General features: G+C 34.4%; 3 protein-coding genes across 3 annotated transcripts; 1 reads left to right on the forward strand and 2 right to left on the reverse strand.

Annotated features, from left to right (window-relative positions):
- The first annotated feature begins 7,105 nt into the window (after positions 1 to 7,105).
- Positions 7,106 to 7,928, forward strand: LOC141393250 (NADH dehydrogenase [ubiquinone] 1 alpha subcomplex assembly factor 2). The gene has a single exon (XM_073966233.1). The coding sequence runs from the start codon at positions 7,376 to 7,378 to the stop codon at positions 7,823 to 7,825; it is 450 nt and encodes a 149-aa protein (XP_073822334.1). The 5' UTR covers positions 7,106 to 7,375; the 3' UTR covers positions 7,826 to 7,928.
- Positions 7,929 to 9,017: 1,089 nt separating this feature from the next.
- Noc2 (Nucleolar complex protein 2) lies at positions 9,018 to 11,714 on the reverse strand. The gene is made up of 2 exons (XM_073970281.1): positions 10,439 to 11,714; positions 9,018 to 10,374 (listed from the first exon to the last, which is right to left on the reverse strand). The coding sequence occupies exons 1-2, from the start codon at positions 11,618 to 11,620 to the stop codon at positions 9,118 to 9,120; spliced, it is 2,439 nt and encodes an 812-aa protein (XP_073826382.1). The 5' UTR covers positions 11,621 to 11,714; the 3' UTR covers positions 9,018 to 9,117.
- Positions 11,715 to 13,744: 2,030 nt separating this feature from the next.
- On the reverse strand, positions 13,745 to 15,555 carry LOC141395004 (protein HGH1 homolog). The gene is made up of 5 exons (XM_073970303.1): positions 15,329 to 15,555; positions 15,080 to 15,267; positions 14,386 to 14,883; positions 14,068 to 14,285; positions 13,745 to 13,920 (listed from the first exon to the last, which is right to left on the reverse strand). Exons 1-5 carry the CDS (start codon positions 15,411 to 15,413, stop codon positions 13,812 to 13,814), a joined length of 1,098 nt encoding a protein of 365 aa, XP_073826404.1. The 5' UTR covers positions 15,414 to 15,555; the 3' UTR covers positions 13,745 to 13,811.
- Between the last annotated feature and the right edge of the window lie 467 nt (positions 15,556 to 16,022).

Consider the following 16,022-nt stretch of genomic DNA (forward strand, 5'->3'; position numbering starts at 1 on the left):
TTCTGAGCACAACTTTTATCTATCAAAATTTATTAGTATGATGTCTCAACGATAAAATCATTTTTTATTTTTTCATTTGTTATTACTATACACAATTAATACGATATATAGATAATTTTACGATAATTTTCGAAATAAAGTTGTAAAGTTCTATATTGTCGTATATTTTTGATGACTAATTCAATTTACAACAACTTGATTTGAAAATTCATGTTCGATCGGCTGCGCATATGCATCTACCTTGATCATTGTGATATGTTTGAAATCAACAAAAAAATAAGTGTAAACACCGGGATGTATTTCAGGATTTCGGGAAATCGCGTGGATTTTAGAGCGCAAGTGTAAACTTGGCACAATAAACATGCTGCTAGTGTCTACTAGGCCAAATATCTATAGCAGAAAACAACAGCTATTTTTGTTGAAAGAGAAGGAATACGGGAACGCATTTCTAGCACTAAACGGGAAAACAATTGAAGTAGTAATATTTTGCAGGTTATGAAAACAACTTTTATTTAACAAAATTTATTATCATGATGTCTCAACGATTAAATCATTTTTTTCTTTTGTTCGTATTATACACAATTAATACGATTATCTATATAATTTTTATTCGATATCAATACAAAGAAAGCCTAATTTTACGATAATTTTCGAAATAAAGCAGTAAAGCTCTACATTGTCGTATATATTTGATGTCTAATTCATGGTATAATAAGAAAGGTATGACAGAGCTCCCAGCTGATTACAATTTTTTTCATGAAGGTGACCGACTTCTGTCAAACTGTCATATTTTGTTTTGAAAATTGTGACCAAAACAAAATATGTGTACATATGTATTGAAGTTCCATTGAACAGAAATGGAATTTTATTTTAACACAACATTAATTTAAAATTGTGCAATGAAATGCCAAGAAAATGTGCGAAATACATCGAGATGGTTGGAAGCTACTATTGACCCATTTCAGAATTTCAGGCAACTAATAAACGGATGTATGAATGTGCTACAGAATGTGATATTAAACTTATCGGTCTCAAATGTGAAGAAATATGCTGTTGTCTAAAGTTTCTTTTTTGTTTTCATTGAATTGATGGTTTCAAAAAGCCATCAACGTTTTGGAATTCAAGTTACTTTGAATTAATATTTTTACTTGAAAACTGTAGTTTTTAATCTTCCTGCAAGAAAAGAGGATTTTCAAATGCCATATTGGAAACCTAGTAAAGCAACTTCTCAAGGCAGTTGCAAGTGTTTTTGTAAATGTATTTAACATGACCACATCCATATGTATTTATTCATTTACATGTAATTTCAAAATAAAAACATCAAAATCATAACATAACTTTCCAATATGTATTGATCGTTGATCTCATTTGCCACTACTTCTTATTATGCTCTGCCGTGCCTCGTCGCGGTTTAATAAAACTCCGAAAGAAACATCTTGTGATATGCTTGTGGCATTTTGATTCTGCATCATGCATCTATGATGGTTTATTTATGAGAAGTTGAAATCTCCTTATGGCAGACTGCTATATGGGACCTTTTTTCGTGTTTCTTCCTTCATGTAAATTTCTCTTGTTCTCTGGAATGAATGTATTGGGCTGAGGCTCGAAAACAGCATCATTTTCGGTAATTCCGCGTTAAAATAAACTAAGCTATGGACAAGAAAACGATTAACAACACTTCTAACGCGATACTGAAAAGTTAAACTTACAATTAATTCAATTTTGCACATTTCAATGATGTTGAAAGTTGAAGGCGACCGGACTTAACGCCCAACGGACATAACGCCCAAAATTGATTTTGGGCGTTATGTCCGACCAAAAATCGGACTTAACGCCCAAAAAAAAAAAACGGACACAACGCCAAATTTTTTTTGGGCGTTAAGTACAGGGTCAGTGCGGACATAACGCCCAAAAAAATATTTTGTGTTTTTTTCATAATTTAATGAATTACTACCAATATTTTGGGAAGCAGGAGTGTTGTAACGCAGAGCAGGTTGCAAAATAACGGTTAATTGCATTTTAAGAATAATTTGATTGATGCGTAAAACAGCAAACATCATTCAGTTGTTTCTAAACTAGTGAGAAGAATGGGTGAAAGAATTGAATTTGAATTTGTTGTGGGTGCTCGCCGCAATTGTGAGTTATTATATACCCCTGTAAATAAACAATTGTACAAATTTAAAACACAATACAAAAATAAGAAAGGGGTGTGCATAAGGCGTTATATTTGTTACCAAAGTAATTGTAAGACCTTTCTGCAACTTATTAATAGAGAAGTGTGTATTTTGCCCAACAAAGATAATGTGCATGTGGAACATGAAGATCAGGAAAAAATTGTGAAGGAATTTAAATTAAAAAATTCAATTAAAGAAGGTGTTTCCAAACCTAGTTTGGAAAATAACAAAATTCGTTCCGTTTTTAACGCCGAGTGCAGAAATGCTAAGGACATTGCGGAACAGGTTGTTTTCAGCAAAATGCAGAGACACTTGAAACGCATAAAGAGTCAATCAATGCCGAAATCGCCACAAAGCCCTCAGGAATTCATCAATATATTTGGAAATAATGAATACATGAGGGAGTACGGAATGTGTGAGAGCGTGGCGGACGAACAATTTTATCAGACAACAGTCTTGGAGACAGGCTTTGCGTACACTTTGTTTTGCTCCACACCAATGGCAAAACTAATTGGCAAAATGGACCATGACAACCGCCACTATCTTCTTGATGCAACTTTTGCCGTGGTTCCGTCAAGTGGCTACAAGCAACTACTTGTAATATATATTGGTTACGAACGTCACGTAAGTTGTTAAGCTTAATTGTATTTGGCATATACAATTTAAACATTATTGTAAATTACAATCGCGCGCGCGATTTTTTTAAAATATGCCATTTTTGACTTCTGCTCAATCCCTTTCAACATCCTTAGATTTGCTTTATGACTCAATTTGTAATTTACAATAATGTTTAAAGAACTTCAGCAAATGTCATTACTAACTAAGATATTTTCCAGGTGTTCCCTTTTGCTTATGTACTAATGTCAAAGAAAAGCCAAAAAGCTTACGAACACGTTCTGAGTTTTATAGAGGCAAACGTGTTTCGTCTTCAACCAGCCTCTTTTACGACAGATTTTGAGAAGGCAATGCGAAATGCCATTTTAAAGGTATATTCTGGAGTGCACCTGAAGGGGTGCTGGTTTCATTGATGCCAAGCATTGCGGCGAAAGGTAGCAAAATTATCTGAACTGGCGAAATTTATTAAAAGTACGGATGAGGCACGGAGAGTGTTTAAAAAGATGCTGGTATTACCACTGCTTCCGGCCGAAGAGATACCCATCGGTTTTAATGTATGCAAAGAAGAAGCATACGCGAATCTCAAATGCTACGTTAAATCGGAAAACGTCTTTGATAAATTCTTTGGATATTTTGAACGACAATGGATAGATTTGGTAAGAATAGATAGCACAAAGAAAAATATTAAGCAAATCATTAAAAATATATATTATTCCTAGGAAACTCCGAAAAGATTCTCTGTCCATGGTGAGTGCGTGCGAACGACGAGTGCTGTTGAATCGTATAACGGTTTTTTGTGTTCACAAATCCCAATGCATGGAACGTTTTGGGATTTTCTACAGGTGGTTAAGCAGCAAGAGTTTCAAAAGTATGTCGATCTGAAACAGATATTGGACGGCGTTGCAGACATTTCACAACCACCCAAAAAACGAAATCGGGATAAGAATGAACAAGTTAAAATACTAACAACCCAACTAGCAAGTAAACAAATAACCACGAAGATGTTTCTACAAATGATGACAAATAAGATCAATAATCTCGCCCCAGTGGTTTTAGACCAAACAATTTCCGAAGAGAGTGAATCAGAAGATGAAAGCCCACCTACCCCTCAGGACGGTCTGTTGTGTGAAATTTGTTTTAAAAATAAAAAATGTATACTTTTGCAGCCATGCTAAGATTTGTAAAACTTGTTTCGAACAAATACAAGAAAAACATAACGAACACGGTACCTTAATATTGTGCCCATTCTGCCGACAAATTGTTGGCAAAACCATAGAAATTTTCATTTAATTTCTAATTAAAGCTTGAAATAAACATGAATTTGTATATGAACTGGCGTAATCTTTTATTTTGAAAAACGGACATGTCCTCCCCCATACCGGACAATGGGCCTTATGTCCGGTATGGGGGAGGACATAACGCCCAATTTCATTTTGGGCGTTAAGTCCGGGGTCAGGGCGGACATAACGCCCAAAATCAATTTTGGGCGTTATGTCCGTTGGGCGTTAAGTCAGGTCGCCAAAGTTGAACACAAGAATAAGAAAACAAAAATAAATAAAATAAGTTGATGTTTCTAAATGTGTATGTATAAATAATTTTGACAGAAAGCGGGCATAGCTTCAGGGTTGAGTTTTTGATGTTTTTCAGAACCTGTTATACCTTCCTTATTGTACCATGGTCTAATGCCATGTTTATACTTGAGCTCTAAAATCCGCTGGATTTCACGAAATCCTGAAATACACCCCGGTGTTTACACTTATTGTTTTGTTGATTTCGAACATATCACAATAATCAAGGTAGATGCATATGCGCAGCTGATCGAACATGAATTTTCAAAACAAGTTTTTGTAAATTGAATTAGTCATCAAAAATATACGACAATATAGAACTTTACAACTTTATTTCGAAAATTATCGTAAAATTATCTATATATCGTATAAATTGTGTATAGTACTAACAAATAAAAAAATACAAAATGATTTTATCAGACATCATAATAAAAAATTTTGATAGATAAAATTTGTGTTCAGAACTTGGAAAATATTAATACCTGCAGCAGTTTTCCCGTTTAGTGCTAAAAATGCGTTCCCCTACTCCGAAATATAGCAAGATTTGCACTTCTCTTTAAACAAAAATAGCGCCGAATAACACCCTATTCTTCTGTTTTCTGCCATACACTTTTGGCATAGTAGACACTAGCAACATGTTCATTATCATCTAAATACGATAGTTGATACGTTGATTTTGACATTTCTGCTGCAGTTTTTGCAATTTCCGTCATTTTTTCGTTCCCGTATTTTTTTAAAAAATTTGTATGGGGAAGCAATTTTTGACAATTCGGTCTATTTTCTAACACTACCATTAAAAAAATACGGGAAAACAATGAAAAATAGCATTGTAACAATGTAATTTAATATTTTTTCTCGTTGTTTACAAATTTTGATATTAACATATTTTGTTCCAGCAATTCGCACATCTACCTTGTTTATTGTGATACGTGAAAAGTGTTGCAACTTTTGGTACTTTTTAAGGCAAAAGCAAGGTTGTATATCATGTGTACTGTGATTTCGATGTTGATTTCGCTGAAATCACGAAATAAGATGATTTCATTTTTGTATGCGAAATCATGATAAATTTTGCATGATTCCGCGCGAAATCACGAAACGCCTTCGAAATCACGAAAAGACGCCGAATGTAAACCAAACATAATTCAATTTACAAGAAATTGTTTGAAAATTCTTTTTCGATCAGCTGCGCATATGCATCTACCTTGATTATTGTGATATGATTGAAATCAACAAAAAATAAGTGTAAACACCGGGATGTATTTCAGGATTTCGTGAAATCCAGTGGATTTTGGAGCGTAAGTGTAAACTTGGCATAAGAATAGAATGACATTTGATTTATAGTGTTGCCACTGTGTGTTTGGTAATAACATTTTTATGGTTACCATTTTGCAATAGAACAAGTGCTTTTAAGCGGCGGCCTTTGAACTTTCTAGTTTTTACGACAGAAGCTTTCATTGTGCTTTGTATAAAATTCTTTCTATAACGCCATCCCTATTTTAGCAACGATGTAAACACGCCCAGTTGTTATTCGACACAATCTGGCATCTCAACACCAGCTGTTTATCACATTAGTCATGTTCCTTCAAGTGAAAGAATCTTTAAGTTTTACCAGTTTTTACTCGAAAAGCATTCCCTTATTTAAAAATGATATGAACACAGTTGGCCATTCAGAGTTCTGTTAACAACATTTGACAACAAACATAATAGATTGTTCATTATTGTGATTTGATTTCCTTTGTACGTGTTTAGACACACAAATTTCTCGGAAAAGTAAATTCAGTTTTTAGGCAATAGGGGGTAGGAAAGAGTATTGAGGAGCTCTTTCCTCTCCGCTCTCTTCCAAAAAACTCAATTTACTTTTCCGAGAAATTTGTGTGTCTAAACACAGACTTTGTATTTTATGTATTTGACAGCAAACTAAATAGTCAGGGCTAACTAGTTTGGGCTGAATGGCCAACTGTATAATGCCTTGTTCAGACTGACGGTAATTCGTTCTCTATTCGTTGTTCGACCCCAAATTACGATATAATTACTTCATTTCCCATACAAAATTTTGAGAACGAACAACGATTTGTGTACTTTGTTCAATTTAAATTACTCTCAGAACGACGATAAAATATGTCCCATCTCTAACAAATGAGAGAATTTATCGAAATAAATTAATTATGACAGAAAAAATATAAAATTTTAAATTTATTAAAAACCCAACATTTTTTAGTAAAACTGCAAAACCTGAATGAAAAGTAAACGGTTTAAGGGCTAATAAACATTCAAATCATAGCAAATTTTCTATTTTCGTTTATTGCAGTTGCATTTCTTGTCCATCGTTTCAAATTCGCGTACAAATTTAAAAACAAAAATCAAATGCCTGCCAGAAAGTCTGTATACCAAAAAGTTATTTTGGCAGGTCTCTCTCTCGTTAATTTTGAAAATAGAAAAATATTTTTATTTGCTGAAAACAACAAAATTGTGCGAAAAAATAGAAAAGATGAATGAAAATAATGTAATTAAATATTAAATAGATATCTGAAAGAAGGACAAATAGTTTTTCAGTTCATATCAATTAATTTTACTCGTCTTTTGGACGAATCTTTCTTTAAAATCAGAAAATAAAAAGTATGAAAATATGAATCATGTTGCTATGAATTGTGTATCATGTCGTATGAACGGGTTAATTCGTGTACGTAATTATGAGAACGAACTACGTGATTCAAATTCTAGTATGAACATGGCATAAACTGTGGATATGAAGGCCGTTCATAACTTTCACCATTTTTAAAAGTCTGCAGATGTTCGTTTCCATCTGGTGTGGTCCATTCTCCATTTTTCAATCTATTGAACTCTTCGACTGAACAGCTGTTTCAGATGTCATAACAAAAACATAACCCTGAAATTTTGAAATTTGTGAAATAAGAATCGCTTTGTTGTGGTTATTAGCTAAAATCGAAATAGAAATTAAATATTTCAAAATATTAGTTTTATTCTCCGAAAACAAACCATACAATTTAGCTGTCAAAGATGGCCAAACCACCAACACGAGATATTATTAAAATTATATTTCAAAATTTCTTCAAATCATTTCGTCCCCGACAAATTCGAGGAAATTATGTAGGTGAAGATTATTTTGGAAACAAATACTATGAAATTCCAGCTGATCCATCTGTGGGTAAACGCAAACCGTCGAGGTGGTTTGAACCTGTCGATAAAGAGGCTTTTGATAATGAGCTAACAGCCGAATGGGAGGCTTGGTTGCGGGGTCGTCGTGAGGAACCACCAACAAGAGAAGAATTGGTACGCAATTTACAAATTATGGATATGAAGAAGAAGAATGCTGCAGAATTGGATGAGAAATATGGACAAAAAGATGCCAAGGGTAAACTAATCAGGCCCAAAGAAACTGTGGGAACATTTCCCAAATATAATGACTATGAAATAATTCCTGGAAAGGACCCAGAAAAAAAATTTTAAGAGGTAGAAAAATTGCTGTGATAGAAATGTATGTATCTTTTGTAGAAAATGTAATTTTTGTTGAAATTTGTTCTAAGTAAATAAAGAAGATTGTTGGAAAAGAGTGGAAGTGTTCAATTTGAATTAGATATTTAAATTAAATTAGATTTGAATTAATTTGATGTTTGAAAGTCATGTAAGCATGGCTTTTCACCCCATCTTGAAGTTTGAAACCTAACGACGCCTACCCACCTACCCACAATGATTTTAATTTCTAGCTTGTCTAGAGAATGGGGAGAGTGATTGTCCTGGATATTCTCCAGTCTAAGGTTTCCAATAACTTTCTTGGGCATAAATTGAATACTCTACCAGCTGGCTGAAAGATCTGAAATGCTTACCACAGGTAGATCTTTACGTCCTGATTACAAAAACATAAAGTTTGTTGGGGGGGAAGTCCATACTTCCCGAGGTATGGGCCTCTGAAGTTTCGAAAATTCCCTTGTTAAAGCAAGAAAAAAATGGAGCAAGTTGAGTTTACGCATTAAGCTCGGATAAAATTATAATTTTTTCTATATAGCCGGAATTCGGCCGGAGATTTAAGACTTTCTGCTATGGACAGGAGCCAATCTAGGGAACGGGAGCAACATTTTCTTTAAAATTAAAATTTTTCTCTAAATTGCCGACATTTAACAAGGGAATTTTCGGAACTTCGGAGGCCTATATCTCGGGAAGTATGGACTTCCGCAAAAAATGTTATATATATTTGTGATCAGGATAACGAGACCTACCTGTGGAAAAAATTTGGTCCCGATCCGAGCTTAATGCTTAAACTCATCTTAAGCCAAAAAAATTATGTTCCCGTGCTCTAAATTGGCTCCTGTCCATAGGAGAAAGTCGCAAATCCCCGGCCTAAGGCCGGCTACTTAGAAAAAACTTACAATTAAAAAAAATTTCAGATTTTTTCCGCCAGCTGGTAGAGTATTCAATTTGTTCCCTTTCTTGATTTCACGCTTACTCTTATGGTCGGGATTTACAGAAATTAGTCTTGGATGTTTCCAATAATTCAGTTAGGCGGACACGCTAACCGTAAGTATTATTCAAATATGACCCTTTATAAAGGGATTCATTGATTATTTTAATATATTATCCTTGCAATATTTTTAACGTATCACCATGCAGAAAAGTTGACCCTCGGAGAACAGATAACAATTAATTTAATATTTTTCTTTAGTTTTTTTATATCCCTTAACTAATTACGATTACAAAATATAATAAAAGTAAAATCTTTGCTTTGGACAAAGTAAATTGCAAAACTACCAATCGTCCATATCCAAATCTTTAACAATATCCACTTCTTCATTATCGGGTTCCTCGACGGGTATATCGGCTTCTGGTTCTTCGGCGGCATCATTTGTTTTCTTGGCCTTCTTTTTGTCCTTCTTCGCCTTCTTCTTAGGTTTCTCCTCCATCTCCTCATCATCACTGTCCTCAACACCAGGCAATTTCGTTGCACCATCATCATCTTCTGAATCTGAAGGGAACAATTCAACTTCACCATTTTCATTTTTAATAGACATGGGTTTCTTTGTTTGCTTCTTAATGACGGGCAGGTCATAACCATCATTAACACTATCAGCTTGGGCTGCTTGACGTCTCTTTTTGGTTTCATGTGTCTTAACCCATGCATTGTAGTAAATGTCCAATGGTGTTCCTTTATTGCGTACTTGTGTTTCCCAGGCACGAATTTGTTCAGTATCCTTCAGGCCAAAAGTGATTTTACGACGTTCCTGCTCTATGAACTTGGTGTTTTCTGCTATTTTATCTACCAACTGTTTTATTTTCCTTGAATAGTTGGCATTGCGGCACTCTTTGAGATAACTCTTTAGGGCCGTTACGGTATGCACTGCCAGGTCACAGAAAGCCAAAGAATTTGATTCGTATGCCAAAAATTCCAAAGTCAGACCACACACCTGTTCCACAACTTCATCTCTAAAACCGTTTTCTGCCAGTTGACCCTTATTCAAACGCAATATACAGGTGAATTGTAGAGGTTTCATGGAAACAGATGTGTGTTTCTTGTTGAAAGTGTTGCTGCGCAGAACCTCAAGAATAAGAGGCAAAACTGGTATGAAGGTGTTGGTATTCTTGGCCAGCTCAATTAGTGATTGTAAACAATGGAATCTCAAGGGGAAATATTGAGCTGTTGGTATTAAACGTATTACACCAATAGCAATGGTCACCAAGGGATAAATCAAAGGCTGTAATTGTTGCTTATCAGCAGTAAGACCCAACAAGTCACACCACAGACGCAAAGAGTTGATATACTGCCAATTATATACAGCTTGGAAGCTATCTTTTTTCTTGAGGATAACAGCATTACGCAAATGTATGGCCAATTGACGTATGTACAAGAAGGCATGTTGATAGGTGGTGTTCAAATCCAAAGCAAACATTTCAACCAAGGAGCGGCGCATGAAATTGATCGAGGGCAGGGTATTGGGAGAGACGAACTTGGAATTACGTACATAGGACAGATACATTGCCTTCAGCACATGATTCAACATGGTGGCCTGTAAATGAGCATAAAAATAAATTCTAATTCCAAATATCATTACCACAAATTGTAATACCAACCTGTTGATTACGTGTAATTTTCAGAATACACAAAAATGCCACCACCCGAATAGTTTCATCTCCGGTGGACCACAAAACAATAAGGCGCTTTAAAATAGTCTTACCCAAGGTGCTAAATGGAGCCACCATATTGGCCATTTGATGCAAATGTTTAAGCAGAACTGAGAGAATATTAGGACTGGATACTTGCTCCACAAGACGTATCAAGTCAGTCAAATAATAACGTAGACAACCACGCACCTTGTTCCATTTCTTGGTTTTGTGCAAAGGTATTGAGGATTTTTCTTTGATGCCCAAAAACCTTAGTATAGCTGGTTGTAAATGTAACACACACAATTGTATGACCCCATTAAATGCGGCAGAACCAGCAACCTTAAATGGTAATTGGACCTGATCAGCATCAGGCGTAATACTTGCCAAGGCAGAACTAAAAGCCTGTGTTACTTTGCGCACAACTTCTATGGGTACTTTGTCCTGTTCCAATTGTATTTGCCATTGGCGCAACAGATTCAACGTAACCTTTTGTGTACCATCTGTGGCGGTTTCACCTTCTTCATCAGCTTCAAAATCACTTTCATCACTAGCAATCTCTAGATCAGCATTGGGTTTGTGGAATTTTTCTTCTTCCTCATCGTCATCATCCATTTCTTCATCATCTTCTTCCTCGTCGTCATCTAACAACTCATCATCAGAATCCATTGACTTCTTAGGTTTCTTCTCTTTTTTGGTTTTTGTTTTACATTTAACACCTTTCTCTTCCACTTCCTCCTCATCATCATCGTCGCTGTCCAACATATTGAATTCCAATAGTTGCTTATCATTCTTCTTGAGGAAATCATAGAATTCCGGATCAATGTCTTTCAAACCCTCCAATTGTTCTTTGTGGGATTTTTTGCCTTTCTTCTTTTTACCATCGTCATTTTTGTCCTTTTTATCGGTCTTATTTAGCTTTTTTGACTTTTTAGTTGGTTTAACCACCACCTCCTCCGCGGAGGACAACTTGGCTGTCTTGTCTTTTGTTGTCTCGGGTGTCTCAACTTCTTCTTCGACGTTCTCAATCACCTTTTTTAATTTCTTTACTTTTTGTAACTTTTCCTCTGACTTTTTGGCCACTTTGTTCTTCTTTTTGTCCATGGTGGCCAGAGATTTTGGCTTTCCTGGTCTTTTAATTAAAGTTTTCATATTTTTTACACGTTCTCTTGAAGCAAAACTAAAAAATCTAAACAAAAAACACGTGCGAAAGCAAAGCCGGCGTTCGTCGATGTTATTTTTTGACGCAGTCAAATGTTTTATGTCCGCCGGTGAGATTGTGAGGGTTATGCTTGGTTTACATTCGACGTCGTTTCGTGATTTCGAAGGTGTTTCGTGATTTCGCGCGGAATCAGGCAAAATTTATTATGATTTCGTATACAAAAATGAAATCATCTCATTTCAAGATTTCAGCGAAATCAACATCGAAATTACAGTACTCATGATATACAACCCTGTTTTTGCCTAAAAAAGTACCAAAAGTTGCAACACTTTTCACGTATCACAATAAACAAGGTAGATGGTCAATTGCTGCAACAAAAAATCAAAATCAAAAATCAAAATGTATCAAAATTTGTAAATAAATATTAAATTATTTTGTTATAATGCAAGTTTTCATTGTGTTCACGTACTTTTTTAATGGTAATGTTAGAAAAAATGCGAATTGTCAAAAATTGCTTTCCCAAAAAAATTTCTTAAAAAATGCGGGAACGGAAAAATGACGGAAATTGCAAAAACTCCAGCAGAAATGTCAACATCAACATATCAGCCATCGTATTTAGAAGCCAATAAACATGCTGCTAGTTTCTACTAGGCCAAATATCTATAGCAGAAAGCAACAGCTATTTATGTTCAAAGAGAAGTGCAAGTCTTACTAGATTTAGGAGTACGGGAACGCATTTCTAGCACTAAATTGGAAAACAACTGCAAGTAGTAATATATTGCAGGTTATGAACACAACTTTTATTTAACATAATTTATTATTATGATGTCTAAACGATAAAATTATTTTTTCATGTGTTCGTATTATACACAATTAATACGATATATGGATAACTTTGCGATAATTTTCGAAATAAAGTAAAGTTCTGTATTGTCGTACATTTTTGATGTCTAATTAAATTTACAAGAAATTGTTTGAAAATTCATGTTCGATCAGCTGCGCATATGCATCTACCTTGATATATGATTGAAATCAACAAAAAATAAAGTTCTGTTCCAGAACTAAAAAGTTTTTACAATTTTTACCACTTTTACACATTTTGCGTTCCCGTACCCAAAATGTATATGAAAATCGTTTACGACTTTGTCTTTTATTCATCTACCAGAAATGACACAAAACTTAGCTCAAACGTTGGATGTGTTCTCAGCTTAATACTATGTTTACATTTACGAAATCCACTAGATTTCATCTGTCAATTCCTTTGTGTATACGTCAAATGAAAACTCATCTGAAATCGATTAGATTTCATTTGACGTTTCAGCAATGGAATTGACAGTTGGAATCGAGTGGATTTCGTAAATGTAAACATAGTATAATTTAGAGTGTCAATACGGCTGACTTCCACAACGTCATAAAACTGCGTTGTAAAAGTATTTTGAAATGCACTCTGTTGCAAAATCTACCTAATGTCCCGGGCCACACTAGGGTAATTTCAATGAAATTTTGCATTTTTTTGGGAAAAAACACACAATTCCAATTTTGCTTTGTTGCAATATTCGTATGAAACAAAAAGACCGTTTTATTTTACATTTTCTTTTACTTCCATGCCAAAATTTCAGTGAAATTACTTTAGTGTGGGCGGGGACAGTGCATCAATTTTCTACCTGATATAGATGGAAATAGATGCTTAAGACATTTACAAAGCACTTGACGTTTCGGAAGTCAGCTTACATGTTCTTCTTGTAAAATAAAGATCCCTGCTTTTGATAATCCAAAAGTTTGTACAAACTTTTACAAAATGCTGTTCGATAACAAACTTGTACAGTGAACAGTGAAAGTTGCAAGTACATACTTACAAGAACTTGCGAAGTTAACGAACAGGCCAATATTAAATTACCTACCATAAAATACGCTACCAGTAATTTTAACACCGTTGCAACAGCTGGCTTTGCAATTGATTAAAGCGTAGTTGCAAAACTTGTAGCAATCGGATTTTTTATCTTGTATATAAACTTGTTAATTCAAAGTATTTTTTGATGATTTGAATTCATTATTGTATTGCCACTAAAGAAAATGTACTATTTTACATACAAAATAAATTACACTAAACCATATGTATTACAAAAATGTTACATTAGCAGATAAAAATCATTGATAAAATAATGTCAATAATATTGATGTTCATAATAAATCCTTTAAGTATTCCTCATCTTCCTTGACAAACTTTTCCGCTACATCCTGAGGTACATCCACTTGTTTGTAGTTGTCTAATCCAATTTCCTCTTCTTTCCTGCAAATTAATAACATTATTATTGAAACCAAACCTTCTCCACTAATAAACTTGTTGTTTTAAATATTAAAACAACAAAAGGGATTAAGCCAGACTATTTTGAAAAATCGAAACCGCATTTAAATATAAACATTAAAAGATGCATACTTGATTAATATATCGACCACATTTTCGCATGCAAGTAGGCATTCCTTGTTCATTCCAATTTTAGCCTCCCATTTGTGGTATTCCCTTAGAATCTCATACACTCCTTTTGACCGCAAATGTTCACGGGACTTTTTACGAGAACACAATTGCAGCAAGGATTCTAAAAGCATTTTTCGTAAATCAGGGTCATCTTCTCGAGTCTTGGTTTCTGGAAGGAACTTTTTCAAAGATTATACAAAATGAGTGTTATTTCCAAGTATTAAGGCACAAATTATCATTTTTGGATATTGTTTTGATCTCTTTAGCAGTTGGTCTTACCTGTAGATCTATAGGTAACATATCGTTTTCTTCATCACTAAATTCTTCTGGACCGCATAAAGGATACAGCAATGCACAGAGAATATCGTCAGTGTCGCGTAATATTATATCATGATATACTGGATCAAAGCAAATATTTTTCAATATGCCAATAGTTCCTCCTCTTCGTATCAATGACTCTTGGAATGAAGCAAATGGAAGTATTTTGTCTATGAGATTATATTTCTCTAGACAAATAAGTTCTCTTCCTTTTCCAGTTTGAGTTAAATTACAAAATATTGGGCCAAGGTAGTCCAGTTTATTTTTCTTCTTATTATAGTCTATTTTCGTGAAAGCTTTGACCAATTTGAGAATGTCTTTAGGATCCAATTCATTTAATATATTATTTGCCAGCGATTCCACTCTCGACATATTACTTAACACCATTGTCCAGGCATCAGCCAATTCTGAATTTTCATCGGTTATAATTTCAATAGCTTTTGAGACAATATTGAAAACCTGAAAGTTGTAAATTACAGTTTTTGGTTTAAGATAAATGTGTGTTTTGTTTTAGAATTAAGTTGAATACACAAGCTAAATGGTAAACGTTTTGTAACCATAAAAGATCCGAAAGTTCAAAAGAACCATTTTCGCATCCAAAGCCAGCTTATATATTCAACTTGCTCCCTGTTTACTACTAAATTATAATTTTTACCGGATCAGCATTCTTTGCCAAGTCATACACTTTTAAGGCTCCATCTTCTTCTGCTGTTATATTTATCAAGCATAGCACAGCATCTTTGGCAACTACCTTTTGTGCATCCGTGGTTAAATTAAAGAGAGCAATTATAATATTTTCATGAGATAGAATTGCATCTTTCCCCTCTTGTGAGCCTGTAAGGCCTGGAATTTGAAATGAAATTAATGAATTCGTCCTTTTTATATTAAAGTAAATGATTCTTACTTAATATATGTGTTAGGGCCACTGACTTTAAATCCAATCGCTGGCTCGGCCGCAAAAATTCTGTAAATTCTGCCAAACTTTCCATTAAGAATTCGTGAATATATTAGAAAATGAATAGAATCTGTAGAATCTGAATAAGTTCTAATAATTTTGTTTTGAATCTACTCCTTCCACGTGAGAAATGTTTACTATTTCTTCTTCTTGAGACATACGTACAAGGGCTCTCCCTAAATAATTGCGTTAACGCACGTACAATTACCATGGTAGACATATCCGCGCTACAACAAAAAACAATTTTAAACGTCAACATTTGCAAATTATATTACCGAAGTGATTATATACGATCCATAACCCTGCGTTTACAAATGACAGGACAGTTGAGTTCATGTACTGATTGTCAAAACCCCAAAACTTGCCTGTGTGACGTAGGCGTCCCGACAACTGCAAAAACAGTTGTAAAATTATGAATGAAAATCATCGATTTGTTTTCGTTTTCCGTTCACTTACTTTTGGCCTGTTCCTTTACTTTTAAAAATGGTAAAACCGGCAAAAGTAGTAAAACTTGTAAACTGCTCCCATATGAGCCCTGTTCCTTTACGTTCAAGAATCTTCAAGTTTTTCCACTTTTTACTCGAAAAGCGTTCCTTTACTTCAGACACCATACAATTCATATGAGAGCAGTTTACAACTTTTC

The sequence above is a fragment of the Musca autumnalis genome, unplaced genomic scaffold (genome assembly GCF_047663935.1).
Source record: "Musca autumnalis isolate F117 unplaced genomic scaffold, ASM4766393v1 scaffold_2, whole genome shotgun sequence".
Classification (NCBI taxonomy): Eukaryota; Metazoa; Arthropoda; class Insecta; order Diptera; family Muscidae; genus Musca; species Musca autumnalis.